Genomic DNA, 18,380 nt, shown 5'->3' with positions numbered 1-18,380 from the left:
GAGACAAGTTCAGGGAGTTTTTGAGTCATGAGTGGAGTCCTGCTAGCGTTTCCTCCATTTGATGCTTTCCCGTTCAAGTGGGGCAAAATAAATTGACACTAATAGAGGGAAAGAATGAGTTCCTGAGTCTGGTGGTCCTGCACTTCACACTCCTGTACCTCCGTCCCGAGGGAAGGAGAGTGAACAGACCATGTTGCGGGGGGGTGGCACTAAAAATCCGTTGTAGGTAACAGTGTAAATGTAATTTCAGTAAAAATAATTACAGCTAATTGTAATTGATCAAAATTGTGTGTTTCAAATACCAAAACTAAAGTGTTTACTAAATATTTAAAATGTGTTAGTTGGTCATAAAAAATAAAAAGATCGCACATTTGTGCAAACCATAAAATAAGTGTCTTTTTGTTTGCATAATACAAAAAACCTAGAACAAAATTTATTGGGATTGTAAATATTTAAATAAATCAACAGAATGTTTAACAGAATTGCCTACATTCAAAAGGTAAACAGAAGTACTCATCAAAATTATAACAAAATAATTTAAAGAATTACAATTGCTAAATCAATAACATTCTTTTACCTATTTGTGCAAACCATAATTAGGTTTTGGCTTTTCTGGGAAAAAATACAGCCACCTTAAACAATCCTTAAATGAGCTGTAAGAAAAAAACTGTACTTAAACAATTATTTAACAGAATTGTCTGCTTTCCAACAGGCAAACAAAAACATTATCAAACTTTAAACACTAATATAACAGCTGGATGTTCTTAGAATTTGTTTCTGCTTAAATAACGTCCATTACCCACATGGCACTTGTTAGTATGCTTTTGAATTCACTGCGGAAATCAGGATAGCTGTGGAAACCCATCGGTAGTTTTAAAATACATCCACATGTGTGAGACTGTGGCCTTCGGAGGAACTCTGAGGTTTCTACAAACTGAACACTTATTGACTTGTCCAAAACATCTGATCCAGTGCAGAAACGTAAGAAGAGAGGAAGAATGTTGGAATCGGTTTCCCCTGTACCTTTTCAGATAGTGAGGCAATCACTGATTGGTCTGCTGTCATTTCCTCTGGAAAGTTTAGGTGGTCCTTTACTGTTTTTGCTGTCGTTTTCTTTGTGTGTAATTAACGCTTCCAGATCAGGTCGTGGAACTGAACCACTAATGGAGGGCATAATTGGTTGCCAACACTTGATGACATAATTTGGGGTCTGAATGATTAGTTTGTGCCCCATTTTTTTTAAAATGGGAAGGAGTGTGTCTTTGGTAAGCAGTTGCCTACATTAAAGTGATCCAAGTAAATCAAGCAATTCATCACTTTCCACTGAGTCAAAGTCCTCCAAAGCCTTTAGATAGATGACTTTATTAATCCCACAATGGGGAAATTTCATTTCTGTGGCAGCAACACGACATTCAGAAATAATCTATATAATATAACATCAATAAAGGACATCACAAATGACATTTATATTAGATAATTAAAAATATTACTAAAATTATTATGAAAAATTATTATCAAAAATGAGATTCTTATTAAATAAAGAAATCAATATTAAATATTAAATAAATACAGCTGCAAAAGTGTAAAAAACATGCAGTCTGCAAAACATGTAAACTGTAAAAAAACATTACAATACATTTTTCAAGTTCAAGTTCACACCAAAAACAAACAACTGTTCAGGAACAAAAAAAAATTTAAAATTGAAAAACAACAACTACAACAAAAGTAAATGAATCAATGACTAAACAGAAAAACACCCCTGGGACCGTGGAGTGTCACTGTAACACAGTGTTGTACAGTCTGATGGCTGTGGGGAGGAATGACCTGCGGTAGCGCTCCTTCTTACACTGAGGGTGCAACAGTCTTGTGCTGAAGGAGCTGGTCAGCGCCTCTACAGTTTGGTGCAGGGGGTGGGAGGGGTTATCCATGATGGATGTCAGCTTAGCTAACATCCTCCTGTCCGCCACCTCCTCGATGGACTCAAGTGTGCAGCCCAAGACAGAGCCGGCCTTCCTAACCAGTTTGTTAAGCCTCTTCAAGTCTCTGCCTGCACTGCCCCCCGCCCAGCACACAACTCCATAAAGGACCACTGAGGCCACCACAGTGTCATAAAAGGTCCTCAGCAGCTGTCTTCACACGCCGAACAACCTCAGTCTCCTCAGTAGGTGAAGGCGACTCTGGCCCCTCCTGTACAGAGCATCTGTGTTGTTGGACCAGTCCAGTCTGTTGTTCAGGTGAACACCCAGATATTTAAATGTGTCCACGACCTCAATGTCTGAACCCTGGATGTTCACCGGTGACTGTGATGGTGAGGACCTCCTGAAGTCCAGGATCAGCTCCTTTGTCTTGCTGGTGTTAAGCAGCAGGTGGTTAACACAAGCTAACAAAGTCAGTGATGACCCCCCTGTACTCCTGCTCATCCCCCCCTGATAGACAGCCCACAATGGCACTGTTATCTGAGAACTTCTGCAGATGACAGTGGTGGGAGTTGTAGGTGAAGTCTGATGTGTACAGGGTAAACAGGAATGGGGAGAGCACAGTTCCTTGAGGTGCCCCCGTGCTGCAGACCACCACATCAGACACACAGTCACGAAGCCTCACAAACTGTGGCCTGTCTGTGAGGTAGTTGATGGTCCAAGCAGCCAGATGTTGGTCCACACCTGCAACCTCCAGCTTCGACCTCAGCAGCGATGGCTGGATGGTGTTGAAAGCACTGGAGAAATAAAAAACATGACTCTCACAGTGCTCCCAGGGGACTCCAGGAGAGACAGGGCCCGATGCTGCAGGTAGATGATGGCGTCATCCACCCCGATGCCTGGTCGATATGCAAACTGCAGCGGGTCCAGTGCTGAGCTCTCCTGAGTGTGGAGATGTCTAAGGATGATCCTCTCCATAGCCTTCATCAGGTGGGAAGTCAAGGCGACAGTTCTGAAGTGGTTCGGTTCCGTAGGACGAGGTACCTTTGGAACCAGAACCAGGCAGGAAAGTCCTCCAGAGGACTGGTACAATAACAATTTACAATAACATCTTTTTCCTCTTGCGATACAAAAATCAAAAGGGATTCTTTTCAACTACTGGCTACTGACCCATACAGCACTTCTTCCAGAAAGGGGACTGTAAGTTTCACTGGGAAGTAAGAAACTTGTTTTCAGCCCACCACAAACACCCGAGCCACAGCCTGCCATTCTTCCAACTGAAAATCATGCCTGATGAATGGGACTTTCACTTGAACTGCAAATGTGCAACAGTCATAGAATTCTGTCCATAATTCAGTCAGGCTGTCTCGAAAAACACTCGCCCCTTCTCCTTGTTCAAGCTCCCCACTTGGTAAACGCATTTTGATGGTAATCTCTGATGTAAAAACTTTCAGGTCCTTAAAGGCACACGTTTAATCAGTAAGACAATGACCTCTTCTCACAATCACTGTCACAGGAGAAAAATGTTGTTCGGGCATTGCCTCTGCATCTGTGCTGGTCTGCTCTGCAATGTTTGGAGCAGATGCTGAATGTTCCACTGTTTGAAAATCTTCAGCGCCTTCTGAAAGGACCCGCTCTATCCTCACTGTAACCTGCGTGCAGCTCTTTTAGCCTTGTGCTGCGCTTGCGCCAGAGCGCCCAGACTACCGTGTCAACCTGCTGCTATGATGACCGTATTTTGCGCTCTCTGTGTAGAACACACTGCGGAGCGCGGGGGAAAACAACTTTCACCAGCAGAGGATATGAACAGGTGAACAGGTAGAGAGAAAAGCAGGTAGAGAGGCGGGGGAGGGGCTTTGGCTTCAAACTCTGTCAGAGAGATGCAAACACGGGCGTCAGATTAAGACGCAGCTTTCACTGCGGCAGTTGAAGCAGAGACTTTCTCTGGGATTATTTTATGAACTCATGGAACATGGAAACATGATTACCAAGCAGAACTCTCCAAAATAATAAACCTGATCTCTCCACATTCTTCGTGTCTACCATGCATTGATTTACACAGACATTAGGTGGTAGCTCCTCCAACACACGTCCACAGGGTCAAGTTTTAAAGAACACAATTTCTAAGCGGCGGGGCGGCACACCCCAACAACAGATTATTTGACAGAGCCCGGTCCATTAAGCGTCTTTATGGTGAATTCACACGGAGCTTCAGTACATAGAACTCCAACAGCCACAGAGTCTAACATAGTCCAACCGCCCAAATTATGCATACCCACCCAAAGCCGTTTTTACCCGCAAATTTAGAACCAAAACCACCCAATTGGGCGGAAAACCACCAAATCTGGCAACACTGCTTGAACTTGATCTAGCGATCCTATACTGGTGTCAAGCCAGCCCTCTCTCGTCGAACTGCTGTCAAGTGAGCCCTCTCTCAAAAACGGTGTGCCGCTTTTTTACATACATTGCGGTAACAGCAAGAAGGCCTTCATTCAATTTAAAGCAAAGTTTAAGAACTGTCATTATACTCATATACTATTTACACATACGCCCCCTCCCCCGTATATAACTATATATTTATATGTGTATACTTAATTATATCTTTCAGGTGAATTATCAATTAAAGACCAAATTAAAATCATATATTGAAGAGGATTTACTATATGGTTCACTTGTGTTTAGGAAAAAAACTGCTAGTCATTTCACACACAGGCACCTCTCTCTCATTTCATACACACACTCACTCACTCTCTCTCTCTCTCTCTCTCTCTCTCTCTCTCTCTCTCTCTCTCTCTCTCTCTCTCTCTCTCTCTCTCTCTCTCTCTCTTTTCCTCTCACTCTTTTCTCTGCCTATCTCTGACACACAACTACTCAGTGACGGCCAGTAAGGTTGATGCTGGTGAGAATGTGACTCCTCTGAAGTCAGATTTATGATGAGAAAACTGAACATTTCATTGTTTATCCAACAGCATTTAACTGGTAATTCTTTGTGTATCAACATTCCTCTTTCAATGATACTTACACCAACAAATACACAAACATCTGGACAGAGCATCCTTCTGGTATCTGAGTCATTCATATTCACAATAAACACATTAAATACATTACATTTCAGTTGTGTGCAACTTAATTTAATTTTGATCTTCATTAGAATAATTTGCTTTTATATGTTTTTTTTATTTAAAATTGTATGACTGACATTTGCATCAAAAGCAAATAACTTATTAAATATTAATACATTGCAATGAATCAGTTTATACTAAGGAGTAATATTCCAACAAGTGTTGAGTTACAATTTAACTGACTCTGTCATTCACGTCCTCTCCTTCCTGCTCACATTAGGAACCCGGTAACTTCGATACACACTCATTCAGCCAAACGGCATGCAACTCAATTCTGCTAACAGCTACCTGGCTCGTGGTTTTACACTGAAAATCCCCCCCTTCCCATGAGTCTTAGGGGCTAACCCCCAGGCCAGTTGTAGCCTATCTGATCAGCTCCTTTACGTGAGTGTGGCGGTCACGTATGTGTCGGGTGCAGAATCAAACACACACACACACACACTGCCAAATTACTTTTATTATTAATTATTTACTTTAATACCCTCTGATGGTTTGATTGCGGTTTAAGAGGGAAAATATTATGAAATGAGGCACAGTATATGGAAAATATGACGAGACGCAAAGAGCCGCATGCTCATTGTCCAAGAGCCGCATGCGGCTCGAGAGCTGCGTGTTCGCCACCCCTGGCCTAGACGATGTATTCCGGTGGAAAGGTGTTGGAGGGTGTTCATAATCTCCTGGAGTGCTTGGTCATGCCGTCCAACAAGAGCCCCTTGGGAAGAGAGGGCATGTTCCATGTTGGCGGGATTATTCTGTTAGGTTGAGCGGATGGATCCCAAAGCAGAGACTGAAGCCGAGGGCAGGTTGACAATTTATTCCTCAGGAACAAAAACTAAATCAGACAGAGCAGACAGTACGGTGGCCGAGAACCGCCATTGCAGCAACAACAAAAGAAGTGCTGCAAAAAAAAAAAAAGTTACAGCAAACATAAAAAAATACAACTGCAAAAACAAAAAATTACCTGCAATTACCAAAAAACCGCTGCAAATAACCGCCATCCCAGCCATCACAAAAAAATGTACTGCAAACAAAAAAAAGCGATCATATCCAAAAAAGTTGCCTCAACATCAGAAACACTGCAGACATTAAAAACGTCTAACGGAAGTGAATCTTGAAAACACCAGTGACGTCACGACTGATCGGAGATCAGTTTGCAGATTTATACACCAGAAGTGCATTGGTTTTTGCTATATTCACTGCTGCGACAAGGAGGAAAACAGGAGTACGAATCAGAAAACGGACGAGAGAGTGTGGTAAGTGAAAATATTAGTATTCATTGTTACTATGTGTACTTTTGATGTTATTCATTAGGCCAGGTAGCCTCAGGTTTATGTCGGTTTATTGTTAGCTTCGGCTAACGCTAGTATACAGAAAGATCACTATTCATTCTGCGTTCACGCCAAACGCGATTCACGGGGCAAATTTGCGTTTGCCGCCTGTCCTTTGCCGCGCGGCGAAGTCTCTGTTCAAAAATGTGTTTCTGTGCTTGATTATGCGGCCGCATATGCCGGGAAGAGCTTTCAGCAAACATTAGCTTTCAGCTTAAAAACATTAGCTGAAAGCTAAAAACATTAGCTGAAAGCTAATTACCCCTTAGCCCGACAGGCGCCAGTGGGTTATGGTAGCGGTCCCGAACCTTTTTTACATGAGTTTTACTAGTATTTACTAGAATCCTTAATTTTGTTTGTATAATAATAATAATAATAATAATAATAATAATAATAATAATAATAATAATAATGTATAATAACAGCATAGGCATCAAATTAAGAGATTTTTTTTATAGATTCAACATACTTTTTTAATTTCACAGTTTGCAGGCATGATGGGTTTGTTATCGGTGTATTCTCATTTAAATGTAATATTTGGCCAGAATGAAAATGAAATTTAGTAAATAAATACAATGTCTTTCTTGTGTTAAAAAATCAACAAAAAACAAGAAATAATGGCAAAAATGTTAATGTAAAGTAAGTCTAAAGCAATATATACTTTTTGTTTTTGCAGATCACAATGTATTGTCCTTTTTGTGGACACCAGCAGCATTCTAAGCCAATGTTTTGCTGTTCGTGTGGAAAGAACATTAAATTCCTTTGTGATGTTGATGATGACAAGCCTGGCACAAGTAAGTTTAAAGTTTCTTTCTGTCATAAAATTAGGCTTATATACTTTACACTCTGTATACTTTATGAGTATAGTTGAGCACACTGTGTTTCTCTGTCATTTCTTATTGACAATTGGACCTTTATTTGAAGGTGAAGCTACTGGAAAAAGTATGTTGGAGTCATTTCAGACTTTCCGGAGTCTGAAGGAGAAAGAAAGACGAGGATCTTTCAAAAATAAGAAAAGATCACTAAACGACAACCTTAAGCTTGTGAAGGTAACTCTTTTTGCTGATATAAACTAATAACTTGTTGACAGTCCATAGTATCATGTATTTATAGCGTCACTGATCTAGTTAACGGTCAGTATTTCTATTTTTCCCTGTAGATTTCAGTAGGTCTTATGCGGCTACAAGATGGTGGACTGAAGGCTGTAAGAGGATCAGTGCTTCCCCTTTTGGTGCAACCAGAGGTGGATGCAACCGCATTGCAGAGAGCAGCTGAGCAAAAGCTGAAGGCCTTCCACAGAAATTTACCAAGTGGTCCTTACTCACTGCTCTACCCTGACTGTACAAAGATTTGTAATATACCGGGAACAGAAGTACCTTTCACTCTAAAAGAGTACAAGGAGGCATTGGGGAAGGCCTACCAAAGGATCACACTGTACATTTGTACAGCTGAAGATTTCTTTACCTCTTGTAAGTAATTGTGAAATAATTGCCAACCAAGAAGAGATTTTTAAAGTGATTTGTTTTTTTCAAGAAAAATTGTCTGTTGTTTTAAGTAGTCTAAATTCCTCTTATACTGTTCTTGTACTTCACAGCTCAGGAAACCAACCATGAATCTGACTCATCAGATTCAGAAGTGATCATCAGGAGTCCGAGGTCTAAAGAATTCAATACAGCTGATACATTAGTGAGTGGTACTTTTGTTGTTACAGTTGTCATACTTTAAATTCTAACTTAAAGAGAAAATGCTTCTAAATCTTACATGGAAGCCATAATTTTGCGCTAAAACATACAAAAATATCATTTAAATTATGGAAAGATGTTGCAGTGTCCTGGCCTACACATATTTTATGAACTTAAGAAAACAACTTTTTGGGAGAAATTATACTATGAGAATGATCATTCCTCCTGTCTTAAATCACTCGGAATAATAGAATCCAAAAAAATGTTCCAATTTGTTCAGCTCTAGATCTATTAATCAGATGTCAAGCACTCACTGATGTATATTAATATACAATTTTGTTTTCACTTCCAGCTATGGGAACCTGCAGATGGAGAGCCAGGCACTGATTCAACAGCTCCTGTAATTGTGGCTTCTAAAGACAGTCTATGGTTCACACTTTGCCTTGTCTGAAAAGACTGTCACACAATCAGTGTCTTCAACTACATAAAATTATGTGTCACACTGACCTACAGATCCATGTTTGTGTAAAGTAGAATAGTCTTTTCTTTCTAAATCTGTCCTATTTTAGCCACAACTTAAAACACTTAAACTTCTGTAACCTAACCTTGTTATATTTGTTATTCATATCTTACTTTCTAACTTACAGGAGGTCCCAGGAACGTCATCAGGCACAATGGAAACTACATGCTATAGGTATTAAATTTTACTTTCTATAATTTCATGATTAAGACATCAACAAAATAAATTTGTGTTTCAATTTCTTAGTAAATATACTGAGCTTTATGCGCCCATTGTAATTGAGGATGAGGATGACTCAGACAGGGTTGAGTGCAACCATGACATTGAAGAAGATGAAGGGTAAGAAACTATGCACTAAATTCAACTGTGGTTATTATTTTTCCTTGTCTAAAATGTCTGCTATCCTGTATCATGTAATATAGTCATGATTTATCTGATGACAGGATGGACAAACCATCTATATCTGAGATAACGGCAAACCTGGCCCTTGAGATCGACCATCGAGCTGTCAGCAGATTTAACATCTGTCGCTCTGACATTTGGAATGGAGCAGTCAGAGGATTTAAAAGGGCAACATTTTCAGAGAAAAAAGACATCTTAGTGAAATTCTCTGACAATGAAGGGACTCTTGAGGAAGGTATCGATACTGGTGGTCCCAAGAGAGAATTCCTCTCCCTTCTGATGAAGGAGCTGAAGAAACGGCCCATATTTGATGGACCCATGGAGAGCCGCTATCTGGTCTACAACTCAACAGGTTTTGTTTTGTACAATGTCTTAAAGGGAAAAACAAACACATTTCAGTCATGCAGTGTTTTTTAATATGGAAACTGATGCAATACTTTTAACTCTGAATTTTCTTGGACAGCTATCCTAGAGGATGAATACTATTTAGCAGGCAAGATGATTGCTGTGTCCATTGTACATGGCGGACCGGGTCCATATTTCCTCTCAAAGAACCTAATCAGTTACATCTCAGGGCAGGACAGTTTCAAGTCATCTGTAGGAGAGATAACAGATGAGGAGATAGGGAAAGTCCTAAAAGAGGTATGAGGATACTTGATAGAAGAGTGTGAAATTGTAAATATGAGTATAGAGCGTTATATCCACTTACACCATTCTTTCAAATGATCCATATGGCATCACCGTTTTTATAATTCTATTCATATTTGAAATGTAAAGTACTCTATTGTCTCTTCTTTTAGATTCAGAATGCACCCTTCAGTGCAAATTCTGCAGGACTTGATTTTGCAGAACAGTGCCATGTTGCAGACTGCTGGTTGCTTCAGGCGTGTTGGGTCATGTGAGGAAAAAACACGGCTAGTAGAGGAGTATCTGAAGTGGTACATCATCCACAGAAACAGCACAGCAATCGAGAGGTAGGTTTTCAACATAAAAGATTTGTTGTCCCATTTTCTTGCTTGTTTACTTCCACATGATGCACTGTAACTTCATGTCCATATTATATTTATATTTCAGATTCAAGGCTGGACTTGAAACACTGCAGTTCCTGACAGCTTTGAAGGAACATCCAACAGTTTTGACTCCTGCTCTCTGTCACACTGAGGTGAAGCTGTCTGCTGAACAGGTAGAAAATCTGTTCCAGCCAGTACTCAGTCCACAAGGCAGCAACATGAGGACTCAGGAAGACAAAGCCAGGACTTACTGGGCAGACTATCTTCTTGATTGTGAAGGTAACGGAATTTTGTTTTTATACAAATTATTTAAATGTTTCGGTGCCTATATTAAGCTCTTCTAACCCTTGCAGAGTAAACCATCTCCATATATATGATTATGTATTACCTTTAGCACATTGATGAGCTTGCAAGAATGAGGATGACTTGATTTCTGAGACGCACACTTACTCTCTGTGTGGGTGTCGCACAATTTATGACATAATCCTGGAGTTGGCCTAGTCAGGGTGCCTGCATTTCCCCCACGAAAACTAACATCCAAACTTTTGCAAAGATGGATGTGCATATTATTCATAGTAAAGGAAAGAATGTAATCGAGCAAAGAGCAGGTTTTTAGAAAATTTCTTAGAAATGCGTGAGTGGTTAACATACCACTTTGGGTTGTTTTTCGTAAATAAAGTTATTATAAATACACTCAAAAGCCCTTTGTCACTTTCTTTCCTATGCTCTGATTTTAGAAGATAACAGCGCTGTGACCTTGGAGGAGGTGTTAATGTTTGCTGCAGGTGTGCCCTGTGTGCCTCCTGCTGGTATGAGTCCTCTGCCACGCCTTCACTTCATGTCTCCCTCAACATCCAAATTCCCAATGGCGAATACCTGTGCCAACATTTTAAAGATACCTCTTTTGGACTCCTATACTGCCTTTAAAGCAAACATGGACTTCGGAATAAAGAATTCCCCTGGCTTTGGGTGCTTTTAGAGCAATGCATTTGTTGTAAAAGCTATTGTTGCCACACCTGTTTAGTTTTGTTTCATGGAACAATGTTATATTTCTCTTGCACTTTATAAAACACAAGTTGCACTGAAAAAATTGCATTTTTATTTATTGCATTTTTATGTTTTGTACGCTTGTTTGTATAATAAAGATACTGTACTACTGTTTTTCAGACACAGAAAACTTTATTTGACAAATGGAATGACAGAGAAATAACGACATAGCCAATACTATGCATTAAAAGGTTGTATTTGTTTAGTTCTGGGTGCCCAAATCCAGTTCTCGACAGTCTGCCTCCTGCTGGTTTTCAAGAAATCCTGCCTTAAGTTTTACAGACCAGCCATGGTTTTTAGGGTGATGTAGTTCTCTACAGCTGATTCCCACTGCACAGGAGCTCTTAGACCACTCTCTTGTTGCAGTTCTCCAAATAGAGTTTCATGCTCATCCCCACCTGGAGTTGCTGGCACTGGCATGATGCTGGTGATGTGGTTTAAGGTTTGGGCAGATGCTGGGAAACCACAATTGCTTCCATCAAATCTACAAGCAAATACAGAGAAGTGTTAATACTGAGCAACACATCAAAAAAGTTAAGCCTTCCTGTTATATTTTTTGTTTTTATGGTCATTCTAATTATCTTCAGAACAAGAATGCAGAGACACGCATTGATCTTAGGCCGAACTAAGTATCAAATATTTGAGAAAGTACTACAAAACTGGAAAAGTGTATTTAAAAGTTTACGTTTTATAATCAAAATTATTAAAACCATGAGTCCCAGCATCTGGCGAAGGTGGTGGAGAAAAATACTCAACCTAAAATAACCTATAATACTTAAATTAAAACAAGTGACTTCAGGAGTTGAAATCCTTACAAAGGACCTAATTATACCACAATCCCCACACCCAATACACCTGACAATGTTTTGTTCTTATCAGTAAATAGGAACAAAGACCAAAATACTATAAAGAAAACTGTTAATTCTCACCTTTGAGGTACATAATACATTGCCTCAGGTTTACCAGATGGGCACCGGGATTGGCGAACAGGACGAATGGTGTGCGTGTTCCAATAATGCTTGTATTCATCCAGTTCTTTCTGCAGAACTCCCAGGAAGCAGTATCGCACCAAATTTGTATGTGCAGGGCTGCCATTGAAGAGATGTCGCTCCCTCAAGTCACTGAGAAGATCCATCCAAAATTGGCTCCTGCATAGAGAAAAATATTTGTTACACATATGAAGTTTAATACGTAGAATTATGCTTTAATTGAATGTAGTATAAGAACTTGGCAGAATAAAAATTAAATATAATTCAATTATAATAAAGAATTTTGATAACAGAAAAACATGATGTGGATGCATTTGGAGAATGCATATTTATTAGCCTACATGCATACAGCAAATACAATCATCAAATAAAACAAATAAATTGAAAGCAAGAAAAACCTTTGTTTCCGGAAGTAGGACCACCAGCTTTCAATCCGCTGGTTTGATGTTGAAGTTCCATACATGTGGCTTTTAGCACCTGCGAACTCATCTGTATGCTCTGATCTCAGGGTACAGTGAAGGGCGGCCATTGTGCCATTTTCAGTGCCACAATCTGTGCGGAGCCGCTTTGGAAAAACTCCATGCTCAACTATACAGTTGACATAGTATTGAGCAATTACTGAAGGGTCGTTGTTGGTCTTTCCGCAATTCAGCCACATAATTTTTCTGGAGAAGCCATCAATGCAGCCATTTATTGCAATTCCAAAAGGTTTTAATTTATCATACCCATCAACGTGCCAGGTTTCGTTTGGTCCCATTGAATGATATGCCCTTCGAACAAATCTAGGTCTGCTGCGATTCTCTGTTCCACATGGATCCAGCTCTGCCATGAGGTGCATCACATCATCTCGTCTGACGACAAAAGAGTGTTTTTGTTTCAAAATCTGCCACATCGCTCTATATCCTAAAAGATGGCCTGATCCCTTTAGCTCCTCAGAAATAACTGTCCTCAGAGTAGCAATTGGAGTGTAGTTCAGTCTTCTGGTCAGGCCTGCATCTTTTAATCTTCGTTCTAGATTGCGAAGACTGACTGATATGTTGTGTTTTGATTTCAGTAAGTCAACTATTATTTCATAACTATGGCCCTCTGTGAAATATTTTTGGATAAGTCCATCCAGTGAAGTAGCTTCATGACCTGAGGGTTTAAAAGGAGGATACTATATTAGAGGCTTCGAAATGACTAATCTAGGGAGTTGCTAATTATTTTTTGTTACATTATAATTCAAAGATGTAAAGTAAAAGGGATGCATATTCATATGATTCATATGATTAACAGTCTGAAAAAAAGTACCTTCATCTTGAAGACTCAATAGGAACCTGACATTTCTGTAGCATGAGCTACAGTATACCAGGATGCATGGAAGGTTCACCCCACAGAAAGGACAAAACATGACCTGTTAAATGATAAAGCATAGAAAGTAAAGTGTAAAATTCACTCAGGTACTTTCTCAAAAATCCCTCTGTTTAAATACATATTCATATAATAAAATGCACACTATATAAACCCAACCTATTCATTAAACACTATCATATTTGGCTAAAAACAAATAAGAAGAAATTCGCATCAACAAAAATATTTCACTTACCGGTAACCTCCCTCCCCATTAAAAAAAATATTTACAGACAAATTCCACAACACCTGCGTCTTCCATGCGTTGTAAATGAGATAAACAAACACGCTCCATGAAGGGATCAGGCGAAAAACATTAGCTGAAAGCTAAAAACATTAGCTGAAAGCTAAAAACATTAGCTGAAAGGCAGCAGCTCTCCGTCTGCCAGTCAGCGAGTAGCATGGGGGCTGGCGGCACTGGTGGAGCTCGCTCGTTCGCCAATGAACCCTGAATGGAGACGTGATTACTGATGTTTTTGTAGAACTTTTAATAATCAATTAATCTGATCTCTCAACACAACCTGCGTCTTCCATGCGTTGTGTGAGATAAATAGACACTGCCTAATGAAAGAAAGGATCAGGCTAAAAACATTAGCTTATAGCTAATGCATATGCGGCCGCATAATCAAGCACAGAAACACATTTTTGAACAGAGACTTCGCCGCGCGGCAAAGGACAGGCGGCAAACGCAAATTTGCCCCGTGAATCGCGTTTGGCGTGAACGCAGAATGAATAGTGATCTTTCTGTATACTAGCGTTAGCCGAAGCTAACAATAAACCGACATAAACCTGAGGCTACCTGGCCTAATGAATAATATCAAAAGTACACATAGTAACAATGAATACTAATATTTTCACTTACCACACTCTCTCGTCCGTTTTCTGATTCGTACTCCTGTTTTCCTCCTTGTCGCAGCAGTGAATATAGCAAAAACCAATGCACTTCTGGTGTATAAATCTGCAAACTGATCTCCGATCAGTCGTGACGTCACTGGTGTTTTCAAGATTCACTTCCGTTAGACGTTTTTAATGTCTGCAGTGTTTCTGATGTTGAGGCAACTTTTTTGGATATGATCGCTTTTTTTTGTTTGCAGTACATTTTTTTGTGATGGCTGGGATGGCGGTTATTTGCAGCGGTTTTTTGGTAATTGCAGGTAATTTTTTGTTTTTGCAGTTGTATTTTTTTATGTTTGCTGTAACTTTTTTTTTTTGCAGCACTTCTTTTGTTGTTGCTGCAATGGCGGTTCTCGGCCACCGTAAGACAGAGCTACTGAATTGCTAACGAATTGCAATAATCCGGCAGGGAGAAAGAGAAGGGTGCAGGCTTTTAAAGACATGGTGATGAGATGAAGGAAAAGGTCAGCCACGCCCCCTTGTTCCACACTGACCATAATAGTATATTATATTGAAAAAAAACCATAAAGGCACTTTTTTAGCAGTATTTTATTATTTTACTCTGCTGTACTGTCAGGAATTTAACTGAAAATTCATAGAAATTACGCTTATTAGGGTTGATTAATAAGTAAACAATAAATAAATTACGAATTAATTACAGGTCACAAATAATTAATAACATCAGATTGTTTACTGGTTTTCAAAAGTGGCATGACAATTACACCACAAAAACACAGGAAACCTTTTTTTTCATCCTAATTTTTCTACTTTTCAATATGGTTGCTTGACATAAATGAGACTATTCCTTTAACCAGATCACACTTTATTGTCTGGATTGACATTTGCTTCTTTTGTCGTGCAGCATTAAGGGTCTTGTATTTCAAACCATAAAGTATTCTTATCAATAAGCAAATTCCATAAAAGCATCCATCCTATGTTTATACAATTCAAATGCTGTAAGAGGTGTGGCATCAACAGGTGTGTTAAAGTCTGAAAGGATGACTGAGAGCAGTGCTGAACAGTGCTGAGTGTCAGTCAACCAAACATCCTCGTCCAGGAAGCACGGGGCACGTAAGTTTCTACTTTGCTTACAAATTTGAAATAATGTGTCCAAAAGATCTATTACTGTGTTATTATTTATAAATAATGTTTACAAACTAAGGAAACTGTTCAAATTCATCATTTTCTTTCAATTTTCCATCAATTAATGGATCAGAGTACTTCTGGTGCTTAAGAGTCTTTGAACATTTTTACTGTAGCTCTAGATATATAAAGCTCCATAGGCCATATTTGTTTTCTTTCCACGTATATTTCCCTGTTTATTAGTAACATTACTTAAAGTATCGAAAATTCCTGTTTTCTGTCCATCAGAGTTTTCTACTAGAAATGAATCTTTTGTTTTGCTAAATTTGAATGAGTCATATCTTTTTAACCAGAGTTTTAGCTTAAAAATAATCTCAACCCATTTTTTCTTATGTGAATAGAACTGTAACAGCTATTGTGTTGGCTTCTGTTCTGTTTTTGCTCTTTAACTCTGCTGGATGAAGAAACACTAAAGTCAAACTGGTAATCAGTCTGACAGAGCAGACATGCAGTGGAGTCTGATTCTGCTCATTCTGATGGGTAAGAATGTTTTTGATCTTAAACTGTTTTATTTTAATGAGATATGAAAAGTTTGTGTTCTCATTGACTGTCTCACTGTTGTGTTTTTCAGCTCAGTCTTGTTCCATCACAGGTCAGCTCTATGAGTATAAATATGTGAATAAAGCAATGAAATGGGAGAAGGCCCAGCAGTACTGCATCCAACATCACACCGACCTGGCCACAGTGACTAACATGACAGACATGAAGAGGCTCAGGGAAGCAGCAAAGAACGTTGTTCCAAATCCAGAAGCGTGGATCGGCCTGTACCGACCCCAAACAACAAACAGGAGGTGGCACTGGTCTCTGCCTGGACTGGAGTTCAATGAAACTAACTGGGGTTTTGGTGAATCTAGCACAGTAAATGAGTATTGTGGGGCTATAAGGAAAAACCTCACATGGGTGGATCATGGGTGTGGCGCTGATAAACACTTTATATGCTATAATGGTAAGAACACTGCTGTGTTATTTTCTCTTTGTAGATACATATCTGTGAACAAAAACAAGTTTCTCACTTTGCCTGATTGTTTGTTTATTTAAACTTGGACAAAATATGGAGCTGAAATGGATTCTAGAAAAAAAATATTTTCAAGTGTTTAGGCTGCAGAATTTATGTTCCTGCTTAAGAAAAGAAGTCTTTGATGTAAGTTTGTTTGTTTGTTTGTTTTATTTCTGTTGTTTGTTTACCAGACAGCAACACATCTGAGAGATTTTACTTCATTAAAGACAGGATGACCTGGTTTGAAGCTCAGAGGTTCTGCAGGGACAAACACACTGACCTGGTCAGTGGACTGCAGCAGCTACGAGATGAAAAACTGAAAAAAGTTATAGAGCAACACTTTAGTTCTTATGATTTTGTTTACATTGGTTTGTTCAATGATGCCTGGGAGTGGTCCGATGGCAGCAGTTTCTCTTTCAGACAGTGGGATGAAAACAATTATGGAGGTGGTAATAAATATGCCATGTTAACTCAATCAGGAATGTCAAAAACTAACAATGGTAATGATGGGAAACCCTTCTTCTGTTATGAAGGTGAGACACTGTGACAATGTGATCAGCACATCTATCCTGTAATCAGTAAATGTTTCACAGAAAATATTAATATACATTAAGAAAAAATGACCTGGTTTAATGCATGTTTTTCTCCTTCAGATCATGTGATCCTGATCAAAGAGAACAGGACCTGGGAGGAGGCCTTATACTACTGCAGACATCACCACCATGACCTGGTCACCATCACTAACATGGATGAACAGAGATGGGTCCAGGAGAAAACCAAGAATGCCTCCTCTCCCTTTGTGTGGACTGGACTGCGCTACACCTGCTCTCTGGGGTTCTGGTTCTGGGTCAGTGATGAGGTGGTCCACTACAAGAACTGGAACTCACCTGGACAGGTGAATGAGTGTGACATGTCAGGAGCCATGGAGACAGGAGGAGAACACAAGTGGTTCAAGAAACATGATGAGGAGAAGTTCAACTTTTTCTGTTCAAAGTAAAAAGTTATTCACTGATTCCTATTTTACCTGCATAGAGTTTTCTTAAGAGAAAATAAAATAGATCAGCAATTATGTTTACACTGTATTTTTTACCTGGTAATGGTTGTATTCATCCTAAAACTGTCCTTTTCATTCAAGGTTTATTGAATTTTGTTTTAAAGTATTGACAGATTATTCCTTTATGTTGGGATTTAATTGGGTGGTGTGTTTTTTTGTTGTATTCTTTTATAACACAATAAAAAGTACATTAAAGCAGTTTATGTGTATATTTATTTCGACAAAAGACAAGAAGAAAAAGCTTCAGAAAGAAAAACAGCTTTTATGGTCTCGCTTTTATGGTCTCGGCAGACCCAAATGCTGGAACCCGGAAGGACACTCAGATACATGGAAATGGCTTAATTCACAACTGATAAGTGAATGACAGGATTCTTGATGCGGCGCGGCGGCTGGCTGGAGGTTACGGCAGTCGGAACCTGAGCACGAGACTTCGGCAGGATCCGTGGCTTGGACGGGGAGCGAGGATGGTCGACAGCGACCCATGGAACATCCGTGGTGAGATTTGGATCTCCTTAAGAATGTGGTGAGTTGATGAGGTGAGTGGAACCAGCTGGTCGCGTCCGGAGCAGAGCAGAGACGGGAGGGGGAGGGTAGCTGACAGAGGCACCATGACACCAGCACATGTTTTTGATGAAGATTTATTTAATACCATAATATAAACATTACACACACCAGCTCACATATATCATCTCTTTAATAATACGAATATATTGAAAAGGTTTTTTATGTCTGGGGACATCAGCTCAATCCGTGGAAGAAAACTGATAAATATAATGACAAGTCATTAAAGGAAGGGACAAAGTCTAAACAAAATAGTTTCACACACAAAAAACTTTATGAAAGTCTAAACATTTTGAAACCTAAAAACAAATAACTGGCAGAAACTT

General features: G+C 39.4%; 1 protein-coding gene and 2 long non-coding RNA genes across 5 annotated transcripts; 2 read left to right on the top strand and 1 right to left on the bottom strand.

Moving 5' to 3' along the window:
* Window positions 1-6,165: 6,165 nt before the first annotated feature.
* On the top strand, window positions 6,166-11,157 carry LOC105353901 (G2/M phase-specific E3 ubiquitin-protein ligase-like). 3 transcript variants are annotated; one of them, XM_023953221.2, is made up of 12 exons: window positions 6,166-6,291; window positions 7,043-7,160; window positions 7,297-7,415; window positions 7,526-7,835; window positions 7,961-8,052; window positions 8,401-8,448; window positions 8,696-8,742; window positions 8,815-8,907; window positions 9,012-9,322; window positions 9,434-9,944; window positions 10,045-10,259; window positions 10,718-11,157. In XM_023953221.2, the coding sequence occupies exons 2-10, from the start codon at window positions 7,049-7,051 to the stop codon at window positions 9,616-9,618; spliced, it is 1,317 nt and encodes a 438-aa protein (XP_023808989.1). In that variant the 5' UTR covers window positions 6,166-6,291; window positions 7,043-7,048; the 3' UTR covers window positions 9,619-9,944; window positions 10,045-10,259; window positions 10,718-11,157. The 3 variants fall into 3 exon arrangements, with proteins under 3 accessions (XP_023808989.1, XP_023808988.1, XP_078792455.1); XM_023953220.2 differs by having other exon boundaries at window positions 7,291-7,415; XM_078936329.1 differs by lacking the exon at window positions 7,297-7,415 and having other exon boundaries at window positions 7,715-7,835.
* On the bottom strand, window positions 11,140-14,407 carry LOC111947097 (uncharacterized). The gene is made up of 5 exons (XR_013651094.1): window positions 14,268-14,407; window positions 13,307-13,409; window positions 12,415-13,150; window positions 11,957-12,175; window positions 11,140-11,511 (listed from the first exon to the last, which is right to left on the bottom strand). It is a non-coding gene; the product is annotated as an uncharacterized LOC111947097 (long non-coding RNA).
* A 902-nt stretch (window positions 14,408-15,309) lies between these two features.
* LOC105357876 (uncharacterized) lies at window positions 15,310-18,259 on the top strand. Its single transcript, XR_013651093.1, has 4 exons — window positions 15,310-15,370; window positions 15,847-15,922; window positions 16,014-16,972; window positions 17,093-18,259. It is a non-coding gene; the product is annotated as an uncharacterized LOC105357876 (long non-coding RNA).
* The last annotated feature ends 121 nt before the right edge of the window (window positions 18,260-18,380 follow it).

Source organism: Oryzias latipes, chromosome 18, assembly GCF_053564925.1.
Source record: "Oryzias latipes strain Hd-rR chromosome 18, Olatipes_Hd-rR_3.1".
NCBI lineage: Eukaryota > Metazoa > Chordata > Actinopteri > Beloniformes > Adrianichthyidae > Oryzias > Oryzias latipes.
Note: the sequence above shows the minus strand (reverse complement) of the source record. Positions and strands in the feature narration are given on the sequence as shown.